Below are 22,607 nucleotides of genomic sequence, written 5' to 3'. Positions count from 1 at the left end.
TTAGAGGAAAATAATGTATTATTAATACTGCAATAGGGACCTTATCTAATTGTGCATTGAAAAACGTGTTCTCTGTGGAATGAGAGTTGAGAACTTCAATGCCAAATTACACAAACACATTTGTAAGCATGATAGGAGAATATGGGAGTTTCCAGACTTCCTTTTAAGTTTCATATTTACTTACTATCTTTAGAAAATACTTGCTGTCATAGTCCATAGTAAAAATGGAAGACCATTAAGCTAACATTTGTTAGAGCTAGCCATGTGCCAGAGAAGATACTAAGTGCTTTCCCTGCATTATTTAATTTTATTCTCACAACAATCATATTTGATAAGAACTGATAATCCTATTTTGTAGATGAGGAAACGGGACTTAGAGAAATTAAGTAAATTCTCTCAGAGGATAAAGTTGATAAGTAACAAAATGAAATTTACAACCCAAACTATCTTATAGCCAGAGCCTGAACTTTTAACCAGTAGGCTGAACAATCCCTGGAAAATTCAGGAATTTTATCTCAGTTGCTATAACACATGGTAAAAACAAATAAGTTTAATTATTAAGGATTTTGAAAGACTATCTGAGTTGAACTCTGTATTTAGAAATTCAGAACATTGTGCTAGTTTCAGAATATCATGCTAGCTTTTGAGTCAACTTCTGAGATCATGTCATAAAAGGTATTATATTTTCTCCAAGAGAGAAAGATATAAAAAATAAAAATGGAGAAATATCCACCGGCAGCTGTATGCTCAACTCAGGAATCCCCTGCTTATCCTGACTGAGGCACTTTTTAACAGTCATGTGAGTCCAGTTGTTAAGATGTAGCTAAGGTAATAAGGATGACACTAAACAGCTCAGAAACTGATACTACTGTGTTGATAGAGAACTAGATATGGAGGGTGATAAGGGTAGAGGGGAAATTAGACAGCACAAATATGTAACACATCACTTCACCAGAACAGTCATGCACAAAGAAGGAGGAAAACATATCTACATAGGAAGACCAGAAAGGTTTTTACAAATGTATGGCTGCCTGATAAGCTGAAATTTCTGGCACTTTATTAGTCTCACTACCACAAGACAACACCCCAACTCATTCTATACCCATTGCTTATGCACTGGGTAACTGCAGGTTACTTTTTGAATACAAATGTGTTAGTCCAGGAATTGCTCCCTTACGTGTATTAAGAGAAAGTAAAAGAGATGAATTCAGCTTTATTGGTGAGCTCTTTATAAGATCCGTATTATGCTTCTATATTGCACGTCCAGTATATCAAATAGTGTTTCTAAAAGAGTGTTATGGGGTCATACTTTAAAATATAATATATTCATGTGAAGGTATATATAAAAATAGTATAAAACATATTATAAGATGATATTTCAACATTTTATTGTTATTTAGAATTACATAGTAAATTAACATTAATTTTTAATTTTATTAATTTATATTTGAGGATAGTAAAGTTCATGCTACAGAAACATTTAATGCTTATGCAAATATGTATTTCAATAATTATGGAATATGGAAGAATTTTTTAATATGTTCTTTTAATAATCCATCTTGGAGCCAACAGATGTATTAAGATGTTCTAAGATGCAAAGTAGCTCTTGGAATCTGTGGAAGAGAAAACCTCAACTCTTTGATATGCTACAAATATATTAATTTTGAAAACTGTTAGAAAAAATACTGGCATGTTTACAGACCTGAAATGGTTTAAAATGTGATTAAAAGCATTTTTTATGTTTGACCTACTAAAAATTAATTAAATTTCAGTATGATATCCAATTTTACCATGTTTTTAGTTAGGAGACATTGCTTCACTGTTTTATGCATTACCATAGTCAATAAAATAATTTTTGTGTTCCTGCTGTATATGAAAGTTTTGCTGTTTTTGACACATAATCATAGGGTGTTATAAATAAAATTTGATCAAAACTGTTTGTATAAGCTAGTACGAATTTCAAAATATACCTGATAAAAATATAACAATTTTAATGTAAGTAAAAATAGTTTCAAAAATTGATCCTAAACAAAATAAAGTTGTTTTTAAACTTAATTATCTTTTATTTAAAACTTATTTTAATAAACTATGTGAGGTTCCTAAGTGACATCATATTTAGGCAGAATAATTTGTTTAAAGAAAGCTGAAAACAGATAACATTAATAAGAGTTCATTAAAGATCTTTATACCTTTAAACCATACTATACTGTTTTTAAAACTAAAGGCTACATGTGGGAATGAAAAATGGAACATTGAATTAAGTCTCATAGATGCATATTTTTTTAAATTACAACTTATTAAGATTCAATACAAAGGAAATATTGAATTGCAGAAATACATTATGGTTATACTTTGAATATACCATTGAAGGTACTATATCTTTGAATTCACAGGATCCACAAGATTTTTAAAATTTGTTTTCTCCTTTAGAAGCTAGTGTCCTTTCTGGAGAATACACTAAGGGAAGCATAATTCTTTTAATATTTTTAATCTACATAAAAATCTCAAAGTCAAGTACTACACATATTCAGCAGTGTTTGTTCTACTTTGATTTTAAAGTTTTATATGAAGTTATTATTGATAGGGTATTTAGTTATTTTCTCTTTCTTGATAAAGAATGTGATTTAATTTAAATGAATAGCATTAGAGGCACTCTAGATACAGTTATGTTATATCCCTCATAATCAGATTCAAATCGTAACTTTGATTCTCCTCTTTTAAACTATGGAAATGAAATTTGTTTATTTGCTTGCTTGTTTATTTCTGTTTGTGATCTCAAAGAATTAAAATTATTTCATTCATTTGTTTTCATACTCTTAGATGTTATATAGTATTTTTCTGAGAACTCAGCCTAACAGGCCTTATGAACTGTAATTGTCTTTAAAACCATAATTTTCTCTTGTACTTAAATTGGGTTTTAATAGAAAATTAGGACAACTTGAATACGATGATATTTAAATGGCTAACACTCACGGATCACTTACTGTGGACTGGGCATACTATTGTGCTTTACATCATGGTTTCTTAGTCCTTACAACCAACAAATCAAATATCGTTGTTATCCACAATTTCAGTTGAGAAACATGAGCCACAGCATGGTTAAGTAACTGGCCCATGGATAAACAGAAAGCAAGTGACAGACCCGGGCTTTGCGCCTATGTTCTTAACCACCATGCTACTATGCTTTAGAATGTCCCAGAAGAGTTAGGGAAGATAGAACCTGGGGTATATGGAAGTGTAGGTAAAATAAACTTCTTTTACCTTATACAACAAGGCAGTCATATAAGGTACAAACAATGGAACTTACGATATCAATTTATTTGTAAAACGTATAGATTTGTTTTAAAAGTTATTTTTAACTTTCTCAATAGCAGAGCTAAACCGAATACAGGAATATTTACTGAGTTAGAGTCTTGAGAGCTTTTGAATTTCTGGTAGAAGCTGGTAGATTGTGGTAAAATTCAGATTTCTCCTATGAATAAACATTTTCCAGACATATAGCTTTTTTTAGGGCCAGGAGCCCCAAGAATGAGCATGTGCAAACTTATTCGGTAATGTTTACCTTATAATGACACAATTAGAAATACAAGTGGATTGGAGAAATTGCATTTGAAGCATGTTAAAACAAGATCAAATGTATGAATATATGTCATCATCACTAGAAATATAAACAATGATCACTAAGGAACTGGACAGTCCTTTTATTTGTTGAAAGAAAGAGTGCCTTTTTGTTTGCATAGTCATCATCAGTTGTTGAATTTAAAATGTTAATTATTAATAGTTGCTGAGTTGGTTCAAACACCATGAAATTCAAATCTGATATGAAGACTTGCTTCCTAAATTCCACATGTGATGGATGCCAAGTTCCTTTTACATGCTGCCTATTTGTGTTCCCAGATAGTGTTATGTTTATGAAGTGAATTATTTAAATTTCTTCTCCTGTTTCTCTAGGGTGTTTATTTCCCTAAGGTGTTTCATTAAAGAGTGAAGAAAGAAAGAAATAGTGTTAATGTGTTTAGCACATCTCTTAAAAAAAAAATAAGGCTATACAGGATTCATTTAACCCCTTGTAAGGGTTTTGATCTCAACAGCACATGTGTTCCTGGAGAATTTATGTGAATATGAAATTCAAGGTCATAGTTTTCCTGCTATGTGTGGTTTTTTATATTTAAAAGTTTGCTATCAAATATGGAGTTGCTAGTAGATTTGGTGGCATTTCTTTTTACATTTATGTAAAAGTGTTAGGATTTTTATGGAGAATCCTGATAATTTTTCTACAGCATACATCTCAAAAACATAATTTAGTTACTTCAGAACTATTTACTAGTTTCCAGTAGTTACAACCTTAAGATTCTAAACTAAGTATATATAACCCTATGTTATAATTTAGACTTAGGGTAGAACTTATTGAAATGCTGTTTTTATATATATAAGTGGTTTTCTATAAGCAGGCTTATATAGTTTTACATATTGGCAGCTATAACCTCTGCATGTTGTTTTGATAAGATGAAATCCCTGCCTCACATTCTGATAAGATATGTATTAAGTAATAAAAAAAAACCTTTTCAATTTTCTCTCCTTTAATATAACTAATTTTTTTCAGTAAATATTTTTAATTGGAAAATTAAAATACACATGTGAAGATTATGAAAAACATGACTACCACACATGTTGATAAATACAAAGAAATTCTATTTTACACATTTGTCTGTCTTTCCTATCTAGATGTTGAACTCTTCTCTTTGAGCATCTCTGCATTGTTCTTATGTTACAATAAGTGCTGCTGAAACAAATGCCATGATGATTTTTTAAAATATGATAAAGTAGGTGAGGCACAGTGGCTCACGCCTATAATCCCAGTACTTGGGGAGGTTGAGGCAGGATGATCTCTTGAGGCCTGGAGTTCAAGAGCAGACCAGCCTGGTCAAAATGGTGAGATCCCATCTGTACAAAAAAAAAAAAAAAAAAAATGCTGGGCATGATGATACATGCCTGTAGTTTCAGCTCTTCAGGAAGCTTAGGCAGGTGGATCACTTGAGCCCAGGAAGTCCAGGCTGCCCTGAGCTGTGGTCATGCCACTGCACTCTAGCTTCAGTGACAGAGAGAGACCCTATCTATCTCTAAATAAAAGGAAAAATAAATAAATATATATATATATAATAAAATACCTGTATTGCTTTGAAAAACATGTTTCCAAGTGCACAATTATTTATATTGATACAGAGACCATGGTGCCGCTTAGTTTATAAAATAAAACATTCTGTACATTTTATTATGCATAATCATTTTTTAAAGATTCAAATCCATTTATTGTTCACATAGGCAGAATATTTATAATATTAGATATAATAAATCCTGGGAACAGATTAAATGGACATATAATTCAACAGCTAAATGAATAATTGAATGTGAATTTCAGGAAAGAATAAATTAAAATTTTTGGATACTTGCCAAAACATTACTTAGCTTTGATAAAAATGACATTTCTTAAAAAATAAAAGGGATTAACTAAATTAGAAATAAGAATATCTCAATAATAAAAACATAGTTAATCCTTATTTCATTATTTCAAGAAAATATAGTAATTTTGCCTTCATAATTGCAATAATTCCTACACTGCTTTATTCAAGTCTTTTCATAATAAAAAGCAGAAATACCTAAGGGACACATATCAGAATATTTGAGGCAGATACTTTTGAGTTTTAAAAAACAACTAATTTGTGTTTTTATGCAGACATTAAAATTTGACAAAATATTTTATAATTATTCAAAAGCATATTATGAGATTATCTTGGTCTTGAAAACGTGCATGCATTAAAATTCTCCCAAGAGTGTAAGAATTTGAAAGGAAAATATTAAAACTTTGGACTGTAGATTAATCTAATTTGAGGAAAGACCAACTTTGATTATGTTGTTAGTACTTTCTCTGATCCTAAGAACTGATGAGTATCAATTATTGCTTTGAACAGCAAACTGATGTGAGATTTAGAATGAGGAAAATGAACATCAATAAATTAACAGTAGTATTTTATTAAATTTTTATAAATGTGTTAACAACTTGAGCAGTTTAGACTTTGGAGGCACTTTATTTCTTTGGGACCTCTTTACAACTTAAACATTATTTTGTTGTTACTGTTATGGTCAGGAAAAAATGAAACCCACAATATTAAATCTTACACATATATATTCTAAAATCTCACATATTATTTGAGTTCATTAAAGGTAAGATCTTACAGAATGTTAGTTGACTATAAGTACATGGCCATAAGGCATGCAAACCCAAGTAAAATGTTAACACTGGTGCTCTGTTGAACAGGGATTATAAAACAATATGCTCTCAGTGTATTTTAAAAATGCAAACATGATGTTTAAATCAGCAAAATAAAAATATAGGTCCTGTAATTTATATATACTGACAAGTTGCTTAGCTCAGCTCTACAAGTAATTACTGATGATAGTTGTAACTTGGTGTGTGGGGAAATATCACTGGCTATCATAAGGAGGTTTGGAAGTAGATTAGCATTTAATCAAATATAAGACTCTTCATGATCTCTGAAGAGTCAGATGGCTTTTAGAATATATCAATCGATGGAGAATTTATGGCATCTGAAAACAATGAAGTCCATTAATGGACAATTAGACTTTCCACAAATAATTGCTATATTACTAAAGTAGTGGGATATTTTATATGCCTATTAGAAAATACACAGAAGAGAAACTTAGAGAGGATGGGATAAATTTAAGTGAAAATTCAGCATTCCAAGCTCTATTCTGTGGACCTTTTAACATACCATTGAATCCTACTTTGATATTATTGCACTTGATCAATGGAATATATAATGGCCCTCTGTAACATAAAGCTTCTCATTTGTTTGTCTGTGTTACCTCTTTGGCTTTCAAGTTTTTTTCTATAATCTTTTTTTTGTGCTTTCCACAGACGTGCCATGAAGAAATGTAACCAATTATTGATCAGTCTTGTGCATCCTACAGGAAAACCATATAATCAAACAATAGCTCAAAAATATGAGCAGCAATTTGGCCAAAGTGAGTTAATGTAGATATTGCTTTTAATTTTGAGATAGGCATATTTCCTTGTGCTTCCTAAATTGGGTTAAAACTTTCTCAAGTGACTTTATGTGTACCTCTAAGGTATAAAGAACAAATAGCTCTTTATAAAACTAAAAAATCAGGGGTTCTTTTCTTCCTTTCCCCAACGTACATACACACACACACACACACACACACACGCACACGCACACACACGCTTGAGAAAGAATCCTAAATCTAAGTGTTCTAGATTTTCATTCATGAAGACATATATTTTAATTATTGCTCCATGCAAAGAAGCTACTTTTTCACACTAATAGTACCTTAACCTGCCTTAATCACTTTTGGAACAAATGCATAAGAATAAATAAGGCAAATCAATGAAGTTCACGCATACAATTTTATATCCCTTTCTCCTCAAATTTTTTGATGAGTTACCATCCATCTAATAAGTTCTAGACTCTCTGTGTTCCTTAGGGAAATGGCGCAAGGCCTTCTTGATTGTTAGATTAGCATTTGGATCTCTGATTTAGTGAAACAGTGTGTAAAAATCTCTCATAATCAGAACACTCCCTATTGGCTCCACATCTGAAGATACCCAAGAGTGCTGTTTGTATCAGGGAACATCTGGAATAGATTATATGCAGTTAATTGGCTCCAGGTCAAGCTTGTTACAGACAGTAGCATGCAGTATAACCTAGGCAATTCACTAAATCCACCCACTTTAGGTTAAATCACACCTACTTCTCTCTATAATCTCTCCCAGATGCACAACACACACATATGTGCACACAACCCCCCCAACACACACACACACACACACACACACACACACACACACACACAGAGGCAGCAAAATATCAATAGAGTAGGGAAGAGATTGTTGGCAAGACATTTAACCCATAAACTATCTCAATCAAAAGATTAACTATTGAATTTATAGGATTGTTGGGAAGAAAAATAATCAGGACCAGCAGATTGTAGGGCTTGACTGTTTTATAGTAGAAAAATATATAAAGGTTTTAATTTTAAGTTCCAGCAGTTTCAGAATTTTTGCTTTATTTTGTTCCTCCAAGTACAGGTTCAGCACACATAGGTACTTCTCAGAATGTCTTAGTAGTAAGGAAAGCAGCGCTTTAATTTTTAACTTATTTAACAATATTAATGAGTTGGGTTACAAGGAACAGTATGACTACTGTTCATTGAAAACCAAAACATCAATCTTCTTAACTTACGATGTTAGAGGCACAGGGCATGTCTTAGCGATTAATGACCAGTTGGAGGAGTAGATATCTCAATGCATAGCCAGGGGCCATTAACCCCAACTAGTCATTAATTCCCAGGAAATGTCCTGCACTGAGGTCATTATTGCTAATAAAATGCACATATGGAAAGTTCTCTCTCTTTTGCCTATGTATATAAACATACATTCACATTACATGCATTGTTACATGTCATAAAAAAGAAGTATTTCACATGTTCAGAAGCTCAAAAAAACTAAGTGTTATGAGAAATTTAATATACTCGGTCTCTACATTCATTTTACCTTTCACTTTTTTCAGGGGGTATGGGTAGGAGGGAGAATACATGTTTTTATGCCAAGGCTGTGAGTCTGCTGCAATTAGATATCAGTGTTCTGCTAATAATGTGAATACAGGAAAGAATGGAAGGAACAGGGTGATGGGATTAGAGAAGCATTGATGAATGTGGGTGGAACAGCATGCATGATCAATACCAAAAGGCAATATGGAGTGACTACACACACTGTTTTGAGTCATAGTATATTAGGTATGAGAACATGCTTGAGGCAAATTTAAGAGTTAACTCAAGATTCTCTTTGGTGTCCTCTTCCATGCCACTGAATTATGCCACACTTTTCTTCTCCTCATAGTCATATAACCAAGTCTGTCATGCTGCCTGCCTCACTGCTCAGGAGTCCTTAACCAAGCTTGACTGTTTCCTGGAACTGTCTCTGTTTGCTTTTCCATTCTTTCTCTGTCCTCCATGAAAGTATAATTGTCTTGTTTAAGCCTATACGATACTTCTTCTAGGTGTGTTGCATAGCATATAATAAATGTCTCTATTTAGATTTATGGAACTTTATTTGTGTATAATCAATCATTCCCTTCAGAAAAATAATCTTATTCATTTCCTCACCTTATAAATTGTCAGTGTTTAGATATGATGCCAATGACTGATAAGAATGTATGTAAGTAAATATATGTTAGATATATTCAAAAACCATCAGAAGTTATGTAAATATATCTATATTTACATATAAATATTTAAGACTTGTGTTGGAATTGTATAAAAGCAGCACATTTTTAAGGAGAATCTGTAAGTCAAAGAATAGTGGTATAAATGACAAACTAACAAGTTACCAGAATGCATTGAGATTGAATGATTCAAAACTCGTATATTCAAATATAATCTGCTAATTTTTTTCTGTAGGTCAGCTAAAGTGACTGTTTTGTGACAATAGTATTAATGTGTTCTAACTGGCATTGAAATAATATCGTTTTTAGGACTTTATCGTATGTTAAAAAATGATTTATTAAAATATGCATAATTGAAATTTTTAAAATTAAAATTTTCATAAAGTGCTGCTGATGGTATAGTCTTGTTGGTGAGAAAGACATTTCTTTTTGTCCCTCAAATTTTATCGAATTAGGTGGAACTTTCAGGAAATGTCAATTAAATGTGAATAAAATAAAATATGTGATATTTGTTATATTTGATAAAACATAATTGAAAGACTGTCTAAATCAACTTGATTATTTGCATATGTAATAACTGTGTAAAAGCAGAATTCAATGTTGATAGATTATATACAAAGAATAATTTAGTACTTCTTATAGGTATCTTTGAGTGTAATAAAAATAATTTATTAAGCACTTAAGTTTAACATTTCATGAAGAAATTCAACATAAAATTTGAAGTCTATCCTTAAATATTTATCATGTATAAAAATAATACAGATCAAAATTTGATTTTATTTCACTTCCCAAGACTTAACTACTGAGATTTCAGGCAACTGAAAACTTAATATTCAAAGTCTGGGAGACATTTTAGTACAGTGAAGAGCTGATCTCACTTAAAAAAAATTCATCCTTTATTAGGCCTTCTCTTTTTTTTTTAACTGTATATTTATTTTTATTTTTAATATCCAGAACGTGTAATATAAGGGCTGGGGCCTCCTTCTGGACTCAATTATATAAATTCTCAATTGGTTGGTGAGGCCAGTTAGGGATATTTTGCTTGTCTATTGGTTTCTGGGAAAGCTTCGTTCAAGTCCTCAATGCTTATCTGTTCAAATGGAATTAAGTTCTTGATCTTCTCCATCTGTTTCTCATATTCTACAATCCTGGCCTTTGAGAGAGGCACCCACTTAGCACAAGACTCCACATCTTCTTTTTCTACAGCATCCACATGGGCAATATATTATCCTCTGGTACAGGAATCTTCAGGGCATTAAACTTCTTCTCAAAGTCATCCTCCAAGGCTGCCTTGGCCACATTGGCCTTGTAGTAATCCCAGTTGATCGCTGGTGGATTCTCAGATAAAGTAGGCAACCTGGAGGTGAGGGTCTCATTGCAGGACTTCAGGGAATTAGCAATGGCCTTTTGGTTTTGGGGTATGGTCTCCCCAAAAGCTATCCAGTCAATGGTTTTTAGAGCAAGTTTTCGCCCAGCCATCTTGGCATCCTTCACTGACCCCAGCTGCCCAAACTCCATAGCAGCTAGGCCTTCTCTTAAAACTAAACTGTATAGGCATACAATATTTATTTTCAATATTAGCTAATTAGAAAATTACTTAAAGTCAAATACTTTTTTATTATGACCTAAGCTATCACCAAGAAATCTATCATCAAAGAAATTATTGATTCTGTGGCCTATTTCCTATTAAGACAGCAGGAAGTTAATTAACATGGAAGAGAAGTTGAAGACTCTAGCAGGAGTTGATGATCACTAGATTCTACCACAATGCAAAGCACTGGAAGACCTAGGTGTGAAAGAAGCAGAGTCTAGCTAAAGTTCTGATCATGTGTTGATTTCATCCATCTCTTACTTGCCATGTAACCCTGGAAGAATTATTTAACTCTGTACCTCAATTTTGTTTCATTGGTGAAGTGAGATAAGTAATTACCCACCCTTTATGACTTTTTAAATTGAATCATTTAATCTATATAAAGCACTTTTTAAAAAAAGTATTGGGAACATATAAATGGTCAATAAATATGATTTGTAACTTTTATGGCCAGACTTAGTTTGGAATACATGTTTTGATTTACTCTACATCTTATGGAAAAAAAACAAGTCAGCTTTATGGCAACCCAGTTAATTACCACCTCCTCCCTCTTATAAACCCTTATGTTTTACAATTTGTTTTTCTATTGAGTACTCCCATGTGTGGAATAACACAGGGTTCAGGTAAGATTGCATTGTTCCAGGCCTGACATCTATACTGGGGCCCTGAGAAAATTGAATTTAGCTTCTCACATTTAAGTGGAATTTTAAAATGTCTCTTAACTCAGAAACAAGACAACTTGTCTCAACATGACGGCTTTTGTCTGTTTAGTTGGCGGATCTTTTTATTTGGGGGTGATATGGGGCAAGTGTAGCCTTCTGCCAGTGAAAGTGTTCTCATCTGATCAAAGAATTCAAGTTATGGAAAAAGTTGGTTCTTCAGATATTTGCTTAAACAAAACACAAAAACAACTTTAGTCAAGGAAAAAATGTTAAATAACAAAATAGTTTAAATTCTAGTGGTGCATTTATTTCTACATCTGAGCAAAGCCTGTCCTTAATTTTATTTCCCAGTTCTGATTCATTTCTGCTGCAACTATTATATAAGAGCAAAAAATGAGAGATGGAAACATTATTTTTTAAAAATCTATCTACATTCAGAAAATTATAATTTACTAATTTAAGAAAAATCTGCCAACCGCTATCTTAAGATTTTTTTTTTATTTTTTAGATTAAATTAACACCACTTGAAAGCGAACACTGTTTTCATCATGAATGCTAATAAAGACGAGCGACTGAAAGCCAGAAGCCGAGATTTTCACCTGTTTCATGCTTTGATGATGCTAGGCATGACCATGCTGTTTCTTCCTGTCATTGGCACTTCTAAGCAAAATATTCCAAGACTCAAGCTAACCTACAAAGGTAAATATATAAATATTTTCCAAATTGTTTATTACGACTTTTAAATGTCTTTTTTCATTGCTACCTTTTTTTTATTTAGAAAATTGTGTTGACTTCTGTGAAATGTTTATAGTGTTGGCATCAGTTCATAAAAATAGAATTACAGAACACAGAGCCCAATTATTTATTTTTGTGAGTAAAAGGATGCTAAAGCTATTCAAGTATGCTTTCAGCCCACTATTTATAATAATCAGTTTGATCTGCAAGGGGTAATCAGTTTTGTATTAAAACAAATACATTCCTAAAAGTAGAAAAATGTTAACTAATTTCACATAACTCTTACAAATTAGTTTCTTCCTAGTTAGAGCAGATTTTTTAAAATAGTAAGATATTTTCAAAAAGAATTCAACAGCAGGATAGCTTCAAGTCCTCAACTATATATGTGTTTTATAATAAAAAAGACAATGTGAAAGGTTTAAAATATAAGCAGATGAAAAACTTTGCTAAGAAATGAAATCTGCTAAGCTAGTTGTTTTTAAATGTTTGATATAAAGGCAAAGTTCATACAAATTATGGTTGGTCACCTTTGTGTGTGTCTGTGTCCAGTTTCATGCCCAAAGATTTTTTACTTCAGTTTTTCTTTATAATGTACTGTGGTCTTTATTAATACCTCAAGAAACAAAAGGGATATACAGAGAATCAAACTTCTTTATTCTGAATGTGATAGGCAAAATCTATATGCCAATTTGAATATATCTTTAAGATGATATTTTATAGACAAACAAAATACCAATAATAAAAGAAAATTGGATGTCAAATCTAAGTAAGAGTAAGTTGAATTAGCACATTATATCCATTACAAATCTTATATGTTGGTATTTGTTTAGAATTTATATGTCATGTACTAAAACATTAACATATATTTTTGAGTTTTTGTGTGTTTATATGTATCAAACTCACTTAAATTGAAAGATTTTTTTGATAATCTAAGATGTTTTTATCTGGGAAAATTGATTATATTATGAAATATAATTTGTTGATGTCTTTTTAGCAATGATTAAAACTTTTTTTTTGAGATAAAGTCTCACTCTGTTGCCCAGACTGGAGGGCAGGGCATAATCTCGGCTCACTGCAGCCTCCACCTCCCAGTTTCAAGCGATTATCCCACCTCAACTTCCTGAGTAGCTGGTATTACAGGTGCCCGCCCCACGTTTGGCTAATTTTTGTATTTTTAATAGAGACAGGGTTTCACCATGTTGGCCAGGTTGTCTCGAACTCCTAAACTCAAGTGATCCGCCAACCTTCACCTCCCAAAGTGCTAGAATTACAGGCATTAGCCACCATGCCTGGCAATAATCAATAACTAAAACCTGTGTTGAGTGCCATCCATTTCTTAATTACAGATATATTCAATATTCTGTCATTCCCCTAAAATTATCTTAGTTCCAAATGAACATTACCAGTTATGGTAAGGTTTATTAGACTCTAAATAAAAAACACAGTCAAGGCTTTTAACCAGTTCAGTGTAAATAGTACTGAATTATACCTCTTGCCATAAACAACTATTCAACTAGATAAACTACATGAAGCAACTATTCTTAAACATTGAGTAATAGGCAGCAAAGATGAAATAAAGAAGCCACCAGTGGTGCATGCCTATAATGCCAGCTATTCAAGAGGCTGAAGCAAGAGGATCACTTGAACCAGGAGTTTAACTTAAGTAACTAGGATTGCATCACTGTATGCAAGACCCTGTCTCTAAAAAAAACAAAATCCAGTTAATGGTGGGACTCCAAAAGGGTTGGGGGCAAACAGGGAAATTGTGAGCTGAGTCGAGATATTGAGCTGAAATATTGGAGATCAAGGAGTGCTGAATGATATAGGAGTTCTGCCCACTCAGAATTTTATTATTATTATTATTATCATTATTATTATTTAGGAAAAAAGAAAGAGAAAGAAAGAATAAGAAATAAAGAAAGAAAGCAAAAAAAGAATGAAAGAGAGAAAGAAAGAGGAAGAGAAAGAGGGAGAGAGAATGGGAGTCTTGCTTTATTGCCCAGGCTAGAATGCAGTCTAAAAATGGGTATTAAAAACCTCTTTTATGCCAATAATTGTGCTTAACAATGGAGACAGGGAGGAATAAGGGAGGAAAATAACAAACAAGCAGCCAACCAATATTTCATTTAAACTTGTGAAATGCTATGCAATTACTGAGGAGTGATTTACTTCCAATTATGTAGTCACTTTTAGAGTAGCTGTGATGTGGTACTGAGAAGAATGTATGTTTTGTAGATTTGGGGTAGAGTTCTGTAAATGTTTATTAGGTTTACTTGTTCCAGGTCTGAGTTCAAGTCCTGGATATCCTTGTTAATTTTTTGTCTCGTTGATCTGTCTAATATTGACAATGTAATGTTAAAGTCTCCCACTATTACTGTGTGGGAGTCTAAGTCTCTTTATAAGTCATTAAGAACTTGCTTTATGTATCTGGGTGTTCCTGTATTAGGTGCGTATGTATTTAGGATCATTAGCTCTTCTTGTTGCATTGATCCTTTTACCGTTATGTAATGTCCTTCTTTGCCTCTTTTGATCTTTGTTGCTTTAAAGTCTATTTTATCAGAGGCGAGAATTGCAACTCCTGCTTTTTATTTATTGATTTTTGCTCTGCATTTGGTTGGTAAATCTTCCTCCATCCCTTTGAGTCTTTGTGTATCCTTGCATGTGAGATGGGTCTGGATGCTGCATACTGATGGGTTTTGGCTTTTTATCCAATTTGCCTGTCTGTGTCTTTTGATTGGGGCATTTAGTCGATTTAAATTTAGGATTACTATTAATATGTATGAGTTTAATACTGTCATTTAATGCTAGCTAGCTGTTTTGCCCATTAGTTGATGTAGATTCTTCATTATGTTGATGCTTTTTACCTTTTGGTATATTTTCGGAATGGTTGATACTGGTTGTTCCTTTCTATGTGTAGTGCTTCTTTCAGAAGCTCTTGTAAAGCAGGCCTGGTGGTGATGAAATCTCTGAGTACTTGCTTTAGCTATGAAATTCTGGGTTGAAAGTTCTTTTCTTTAAGGATGTTAAATATTGTCCCCCACTCTTTTCTGGCTTGTAGGATTTCTGCTGAGAGATCTGCTGTGAGTCTGATGGCCTTCCCTTTGTGGGTAACCTGACCTTTCTCTCTGGCTGCCCTGAGCATTTTCTCCTTCATTTCAACCCTGGTGAATCTGACGATTATGTGCCTTGGGTTGCTCTTCTTGAGGAATATCTTTGTGGTGTTCTCTATATTACCTGGAGTTGAATATTGTCCTGCCTTGCTAGGTTGGGAAAGTTTTCCTGAATAATATCCTGAAGAATATTTTCCAGGTTGGATTCACTCTCTTCGTCACATTCAGGTACACCTATCAAACATAAATTAGGTCTTTTCACATAGTCCCATATTTCTTGGAGACTTTGCTCGTTCCTTTTTACCCTTTTTTCTCTAATCGTGTCTTCTCGTTTTATTTCATTGAGTTGGTCTTCGACCTCTGATATCCTTTCTTCTGCTTGGTCAATTCGACTGTTAAGACTTGTGCATACTTTGTGAAGTTCTCATATTGTGTTTTTCAGCTCCATTAATTCACTTATATTCCTTTCTAAGTTGTCTATTCTTGCTAGCATTTTGTCAAACCTTTTTTCAAGGTTCTTAGTTTCTTTGCATTTGGTTAGAACATGTTCTTTTAGCTCACAGAGTTTTCTTATTATCCACCTTCTGAAGCCTGATTCTGACAATTCATCACACTCATTCTCCATCAGGCTTTGTTCCCTTGCTGATGAGGAGCTGTGATCCCCTGAAGGAGGAGAGGCATTCTGATTTTGGGTGTTTTCAGCCTTTTTGCGCTGGTTTCTTTCCAGCTCTGTGGATTTATCCACCTGTCGTCTTTGTAATTGCTGACTTTCAGATTAGGTCACTGAGTGGATGTCCAGCTTGTTGGTAATTATATTATTTCTGTTTTTTTTGTTTTCCTTCGGAGGATGCCCCTCCCCCACAGAGCTGAACCTTCCTGGGTTCAGCTGTGCTTGCTGTGAAACTCTCAACTATCAGCGTTTCCAATTGCTGTTTTTCTGTGGGGGTGGGACCAGCCGAGCCCGATCACCTGGCTCCCCGCCTCGGAGCTCCCCTTTTTTTCTTTTCTTAATTGAACGATCAATTCTTTCCCAGGTGCCCCAGTCACCCGCAGAAAAGGCACTGGGATCTGTGCACTTTCCCCTGTGGCAACCAGGCTGGTGGAAACAGCGGTGCTGAGATTCCTGGCGCCCCCTGCCCGGGAATCTCCCGGTCCGCCCCCCGCCCCAGCCCCCGCCATCAGCTGAATGGGCGACTCCGCCCTCCCAGAGCTCCAAACGCCAACCAAAAGGGCACCCAGTCCTGCACACTCGGCACCGAGAACTGCCGCTCCAGGACGCCGGCAAAACAGCCACTCTGGCCAAAAAAGTCGCGCTGGTGACCCATGGGGCTCCCCCGCTGGGACTCCCCCAGTCCGTGGGCAACAAAAATTTGTCTAGAAGTCCGGAGTCCACCCACTCCCCGCGTCCCCACCGGGAGCTGCAATCCTGAGCTGCTGCCAGTTGGCCATCTTGGATCTCTCCCCACTCAGAAGTTTAAAACTTCACTAAAACATGGGACACTCAGGTGACATGCTGCAAGGGTTGTTTTTTTAACTTTTAAGTTCAGGGGTGCATGCTCAGTTTTGTTACATGAGTAAGTTGTGTCATGGATTTTTGTTGTGCAGATTATTTCATCAACCAGGTATCAAGCCTAGTATCCATTAGTTACTTTTTAAATCCTCTCCCTCCTCCCTTCCTTCACCCTCTGATAGTCTCCATCTGTGTCTCTAGGTGTTGTCATCAGTTAGTTCCCACTTATAAGTGAGAACAGGTGGTATTTGGTTTTCTTTTCCTACTTTAGTTTGCTAAGGACAATGACCTCCAGCTCTATCCTAGTCTCTGCAAAGGATATGATCTCATTTTTTATGGCTGCATAGTATTCCAAGGTATGTAAGTACCACATTTTCTTTGTTCAGTCTATCACTGATGGGCATTTAGGTTGATTCCATGACTTTGCTGATGTTAATAGTGCTGCAGTGAACATACAAATGCATGTGTCTTTATAACAGAATGACATATGTTGGGGGTATATACCCACTAATGGGATTGCTAGGTCTAATGGTATTTCTGTCTTTAGATCTTCAATGAATTGCCAAACTGTCTTCCACAGTGGTTGAACTAATTTATGCTCCCACCAACAGTGTGTAAGCATTTCATTTTCTCCACAACTTTGCCAGCAACTGTTATCTTTAACTTTTTAGCAATAGCAATTCTGACTGGTTGTGAGATGGTATCTTGTGGTTTTGATTTGTACTTCTGTAATGATCAGTGATGTTGAGCTTTTTTTCACATGATTGTTGGCCACATGCATGTGTTCATTTGAAAAGTGTCTGTTTGTGTCCTTTACCCACTTTTAGTGGGGTTGTTTATTTAAAACTATAAAAACTCTGGAAGACAACCTAGGCAATACTATTCAGCACATAGGCATGAGCAAAGATTTCATGATGAAGATGCCAAAAGCAATTCCAACAAAAGCAAAAATTGACAAATGGGATCTAATTAAACTAAAGAGCATCTGAACAGCAAAATAAACTATCAACAGACAGTTGACAGTGAATAAACAGGCTTGAGTCAACAGACAGCCAACAGAATCAGAGAAAATTGTTGCAAAGTCTGTATCTGACAAAGATCTATTATAAAGCATCTATAAAGACCTTAAACAAATTTACAAGGCTCACATTGTAAGAGCTCAGCTGTTCTATTTCTACTGTAACGGATAATTTAGTCCTGTCTTTAAAAACATGAAAATAAGCCTCAAAAGGATCGAACTGATCTTCCAGTAAACTCAAATATCTGCCAGAAAGAAAAATCTCAACAATTTTTAAAATAAGAAAACTCAAGTCAACCCTGTCCTCAGCAATTTGGTATCCATAATGTACAGATACAATAAAAATTACTAGGCATACAAACAGAAAAAATTAATGATAATAAGAAAACATACAGTTTATGGAAGGCAAATCTGAGTTGATGCAGATGTTCACATTAGAAGACAAAGACTTTAAAATCACTATTAGAAATAAGTTCAAGAATGTAAAATACAATGCTATCAAAAGGAATAAGCAGATACAGAATCTCAACAGAATTGAAATGTATAAAAAATTAAATGAAAACTCTAGTAATGAAAATTATATCTGAAATTAAAAATTTACTGCAAGAATTAAAGATTGGAGATAGCAGAACATTCAGTAAACCTAAATATAGGGAAATAGGAGTCATCCAATATAAAGAACACTTGAGTTTTTTACATATCAATTTATAATACATTCCATTAAACCAAAGCCATATCTAGAAAGCTCTTTTGTATTCCTTATGCTCTTTGTGTGAGTATCATGGGATATCTTTAAATTCTTAGAAGCTCTATTATTTAAGAAAATTTTTTTTCTTTTTTGAGACTCCTGCTTCATCTCCCATGCTGGAGTAGAGTGGCAAGGTCTTGGCTCACTGCAGCCTTGGCCTCCTAGCCTCAACTAATCCCCCCACCTCAGCCTGCTGAGTGGCTGGGACTCCGAGCATGAGCCCTCAGGCATGGCTAATTTTTATATTTTTTGTAGAGATGGTGTTTCACCATGTTGCTCAGGTTGGTCTGCTGGGCTCAAGCAATCTGCCTGCCTCAGCCTTCCAAAATGCTGGGATTACAGGAGTGAGCCATCTTACCTGGCCAAAAGATAATCTTTAAAGCCACAGATTTTAGGTTTTGTTACATCAGTGCCCATTTCTAAAACCAAAGTGTAATTTGGATAGCTGTTGCTGTATAACAAGCGATCATAAAACTAATTGCATTATTAAAACAACAATTATCATATCTATCAGTTTTTCTGGGTCAAGAATTTGGAAAGGCTTAGCTGAGTCGTCCTGGTTTGTACTCTTTAATGGAGTTGTAATCAACAATTGCTGGAGTTTTAACAGTAAGAATCTGGCTGGCATGTCTCCCTTTATGTAACCTCAGGTTTCTCTGAGGGATTCTTTTCACATGGGTAGTTTGGGCTTGTTCAGGGCCTCAAGTGCATATGAAAACAAAGATTAAATTGCATTACATTTTTATACCTAGCTTCAGAAGTTATATGGAATTAGTTCCAGAGTATTTTATTGGTTGAAATGTGAGAAAGCCTTACTAAGTTTTAAAAGGAGAGCACAAAGATTGTACTTCTCAGTGATAGTAGTGTCAAAGTCACATATGTAAGGAGCTGTGGCATGGGAGGTATTGTGGATATCACTATAAAACACAGCCACAACTAAACTTTATATAATCTTTTACTTTTTATAAAAGAGACTTATGCAAATCAGTGTGGAAGGCAAATGGTACAGGAACAACTTGATATCAACATAGAAAAAAATGAACCTCGATCTTTACTCTATATCATACACAGAAAAATGATTCAAAATGGATCATAGACCAAAAAGTGAAAGCTGAAATTCTAAAGTTTCTGGAATATAACATGGAATAATATATTTGGAACCTCAGAGTAAGCAAAAATATCTTAGGACACAAAAACAAATTTCCATAAATACTTTTTAAACTAGATTATGAGCAAAAGTAAGAAAAAGTCTGTTAACCAATGACATCATTAAGAAGAGGAATAGGTAAGCTACAAAATAGTCACAAAACATATCTGAGCAAAGACTTGAATACAGAATACATACATACATACATATATATAAAATAATTTATATGTATATACATACATATATTTATGTATATAAATACGTATGTGTATGCATGCATATAAATAAATACATATGTTATATATATATATATATATATATATATATATATATATATCTTTGAAACAAAGATAAAAAAATAAGTTTATATAGGGTAAAGTGCTTATTCAGACACTTCACAAACATAGACATGACCAATAAACACATACAAATACTGGACCTCATAAGTCATTGGGTATTACAATGAAATACTCTTACATATCTGTTGCAATAGCTAAAAATATGAAACACTGACTAGATCAAACGTTGGCAAATCTGTGGAACAATTTGAGCTGTCAAACATTGCTAATGCAAGAGTTAAGTTGGAAAAAATTTTGGCGGTTGCTTATACTATTAAACATGCACTTACCATTCATTTGAAGTTCCAGAACTGGTAAAACTAATTCATGGTTTGAAAATATTAGAACAGTTGTCTTTCTTGTGGGGGGCAGAGAGGATTGACTGAGAGGGGCATGAGAGGAAATTTTCTGGGAGTATAGAAGTGTTTTCTATCTTGATAGGGATGTTGAATACCAAAGTGTACAGATGTGTCAAAACTCATTAAATTGCATAAGGCATGTCCATTTGCCTATATATAAAATTACCTAAAAAAGAAAAGGAGTAGAAAGCAAATATCAAAAGCCAAACAATTAAAAAAGGATATGGAAAGTTTGAAGTAAAGGGATTGAAGACGTACAAAGGGAAACTCTGGTTTCTTACAGTGAATATCACAAAAACTGCATTGACAAATGTGAATAATGCAAAAAAAATCACACTTGCAAATTTTAATAATTGATAATATTCACTGAAGATTCATAATGAGCAAAACATTGGCATAAGGACTGTATGTGAATTATTTCATTCCCATGCTGTGAGATGGGTATTATCATCCCTTTCCTATGTATAAGAAATTGAGCAATTTGCCAAGGTGACAAATTTAGTTCATGGCTTAACTCCTGGATCAATCCCAGGGTACTTAGAGCCTGAGATTCTAACCCTGCCTCTCTCACTGTAAACAAAGTATTTATTTCCTGAGGCACTTACCTGTCATAGTGAATAAATTTACAGAAGCATCATGCAGATATTTGGCTAAAACTGATTATGTGATTTTCAATTGTCAACCTTAAATGGGGTTGAAGAAGATTACATGTACTCTTTAAAATCACTGGGAAGCCGAAAGAGATTATTTGATTTTTGCGGGATTTTGTTCCCTTTGCTAAACTTACTTTTTTAAAAGTCGATTGTCATAACTTGTCTTCATAATCAAATTTCATAGAAGAGTGATTCTCAATATTAACTCAAATGTATAAATTATCATCTGAAACTAACAGCTTGTGTTAATGTATGTTTTTGGCCTTACAGACAACTCTATAAGAATTAATCATCTTCTTTTATTTATCTTTCTCTAAATTTTCATTCCTTCAGCACCTTGTTCTTATATATGAGAATTGATACATTTCTCTTAAATTAAGTACAAAAAGATCTACTCTTTTGATACGTCTTTTATTCAATATTTGTTTCAAATTCATAATTTTTTCAGATGTTTTACAATGTCTGCGTATCAAAGGCTGGTAATCAGTAGCAGAGACTGAATGCATGACAGAAATTCTAGATATCTTCCAACACACCCTCAGCACACACTTCCCAACCAGCTCAACAACACACCTATTAGTCATTTCTAGGTAGTATGCTAATAATAGTAAACTTTGCTAACAGAATTATTGATAATCCTTTCCTGCTCACAACACTCGTCTTCTCAACCATTTTATGGAATGCAGGGTCTTCATTTTAGAAATCATCAGTTGTTCAATCCTCTGAAGCATATATTTCCCATTCACTTCCAAGAATTTCAAGTTTTTCTATCCACCTCTTCTTTACAAAGTCAAGTACTTTAGAAGGAAGGTAGCTCAAATCCTGACATACCATCTTTTAAAAGTTGCCTATTCCTGAATTTTAAAAAGCTATGACACAAAAATTACTGTTAAGTTCATGCTATGGTGGGGAAAATTGCTTATCTACCACATTCCTGCTTCTGAGATAAGAATCACAACATTGCCTTGGCATCTGCTGTTTTTCTCTCGTGACCACTTAATGACTTGAGATCAGCTGGTACTATCCTTTGCTTAGACAGTATTGAGAGTCTGAAATGCTGTGCTCGCACACTAACACTCTGGTATTAAGTGAGGTTAAAAATAATCAGCCAAAATTTAAAAAAAAAACTGATTTTGGTTTTAAAAATAATTAACTTTTGTGAGCATAAAATCAGCTTTGCTTTTCATAATTCATGACCTCTCATTGTAAACCTAAGATGCAGGCAATATCTCTGGTAGTAGAGTTAGCTGCTTGGAAAAGCTGCAAGAAAATATTGAGGAATTCTTTTTTCTTTTTTTTTTTTTTTTTTTTTTTTTTTTGAGACGGAGTCTCACTCTATTGCCAGGCTGAAGTTCAGTGGCACAATCTGCTCACTGCAACCTCCGCCTCTGGGTAGAAGCAATTCTCCTGCCTCAGCCTCCTGGGTAGCTGGAACTACAGGCATGTACTACCACACCCAGCTAATTTTTGTAT

General features: G+C 34.0%; 1 protein-coding gene and 1 pseudogene across 3 annotated transcripts in view; one reads left to right on the top strand and one right to left on the bottom strand.

Annotated features, from left to right (window-relative positions):
- SEMA3D (semaphorin 3D) overlaps nt 1–22,607 on the top strand; it is a 194,846-nt gene that overhangs the window by 52,039 nt on the left and 120,200 nt on the right. For 2 of the 3 annotated variants that reach the window (XM_010344898.3, XM_074379344.1), the window contains one exon: nt 12,025–12,215. In XM_010344898.3, the coding sequence (XP_010343200.2) occupies nt 12,065–12,215 (151 nt within the window). In that variant the 5' untranslated portion in view covers nt 12,025–12,064. Of the gene's footprint in view, nt 1–6,937; nt 7,045–12,024; nt 12,216–22,607 lie in introns of all 3 variants that reach the window. The other variant, XM_074379343.1, reaches the window with a different exon arrangement.
- LOC104652657 (ATP synthase peripheral stalk subunit d, mitochondrial pseudogene) lies at nt 10,254–10,751 on the bottom strand (annotated as a pseudogene).

The sequence above is a fragment of the Saimiri boliviensis genome, chromosome 10 (genome assembly GCF_048565385.1).
Source record: "Saimiri boliviensis isolate mSaiBol1 chromosome 10, mSaiBol1.pri, whole genome shotgun sequence".
NCBI classification, from domain to species: Eukaryota; Metazoa; Chordata; class Mammalia; order Primates; family Cebidae; genus Saimiri; species Saimiri boliviensis.
This window is presented reverse-complemented; position numbering and strand designations above follow the sequence as displayed.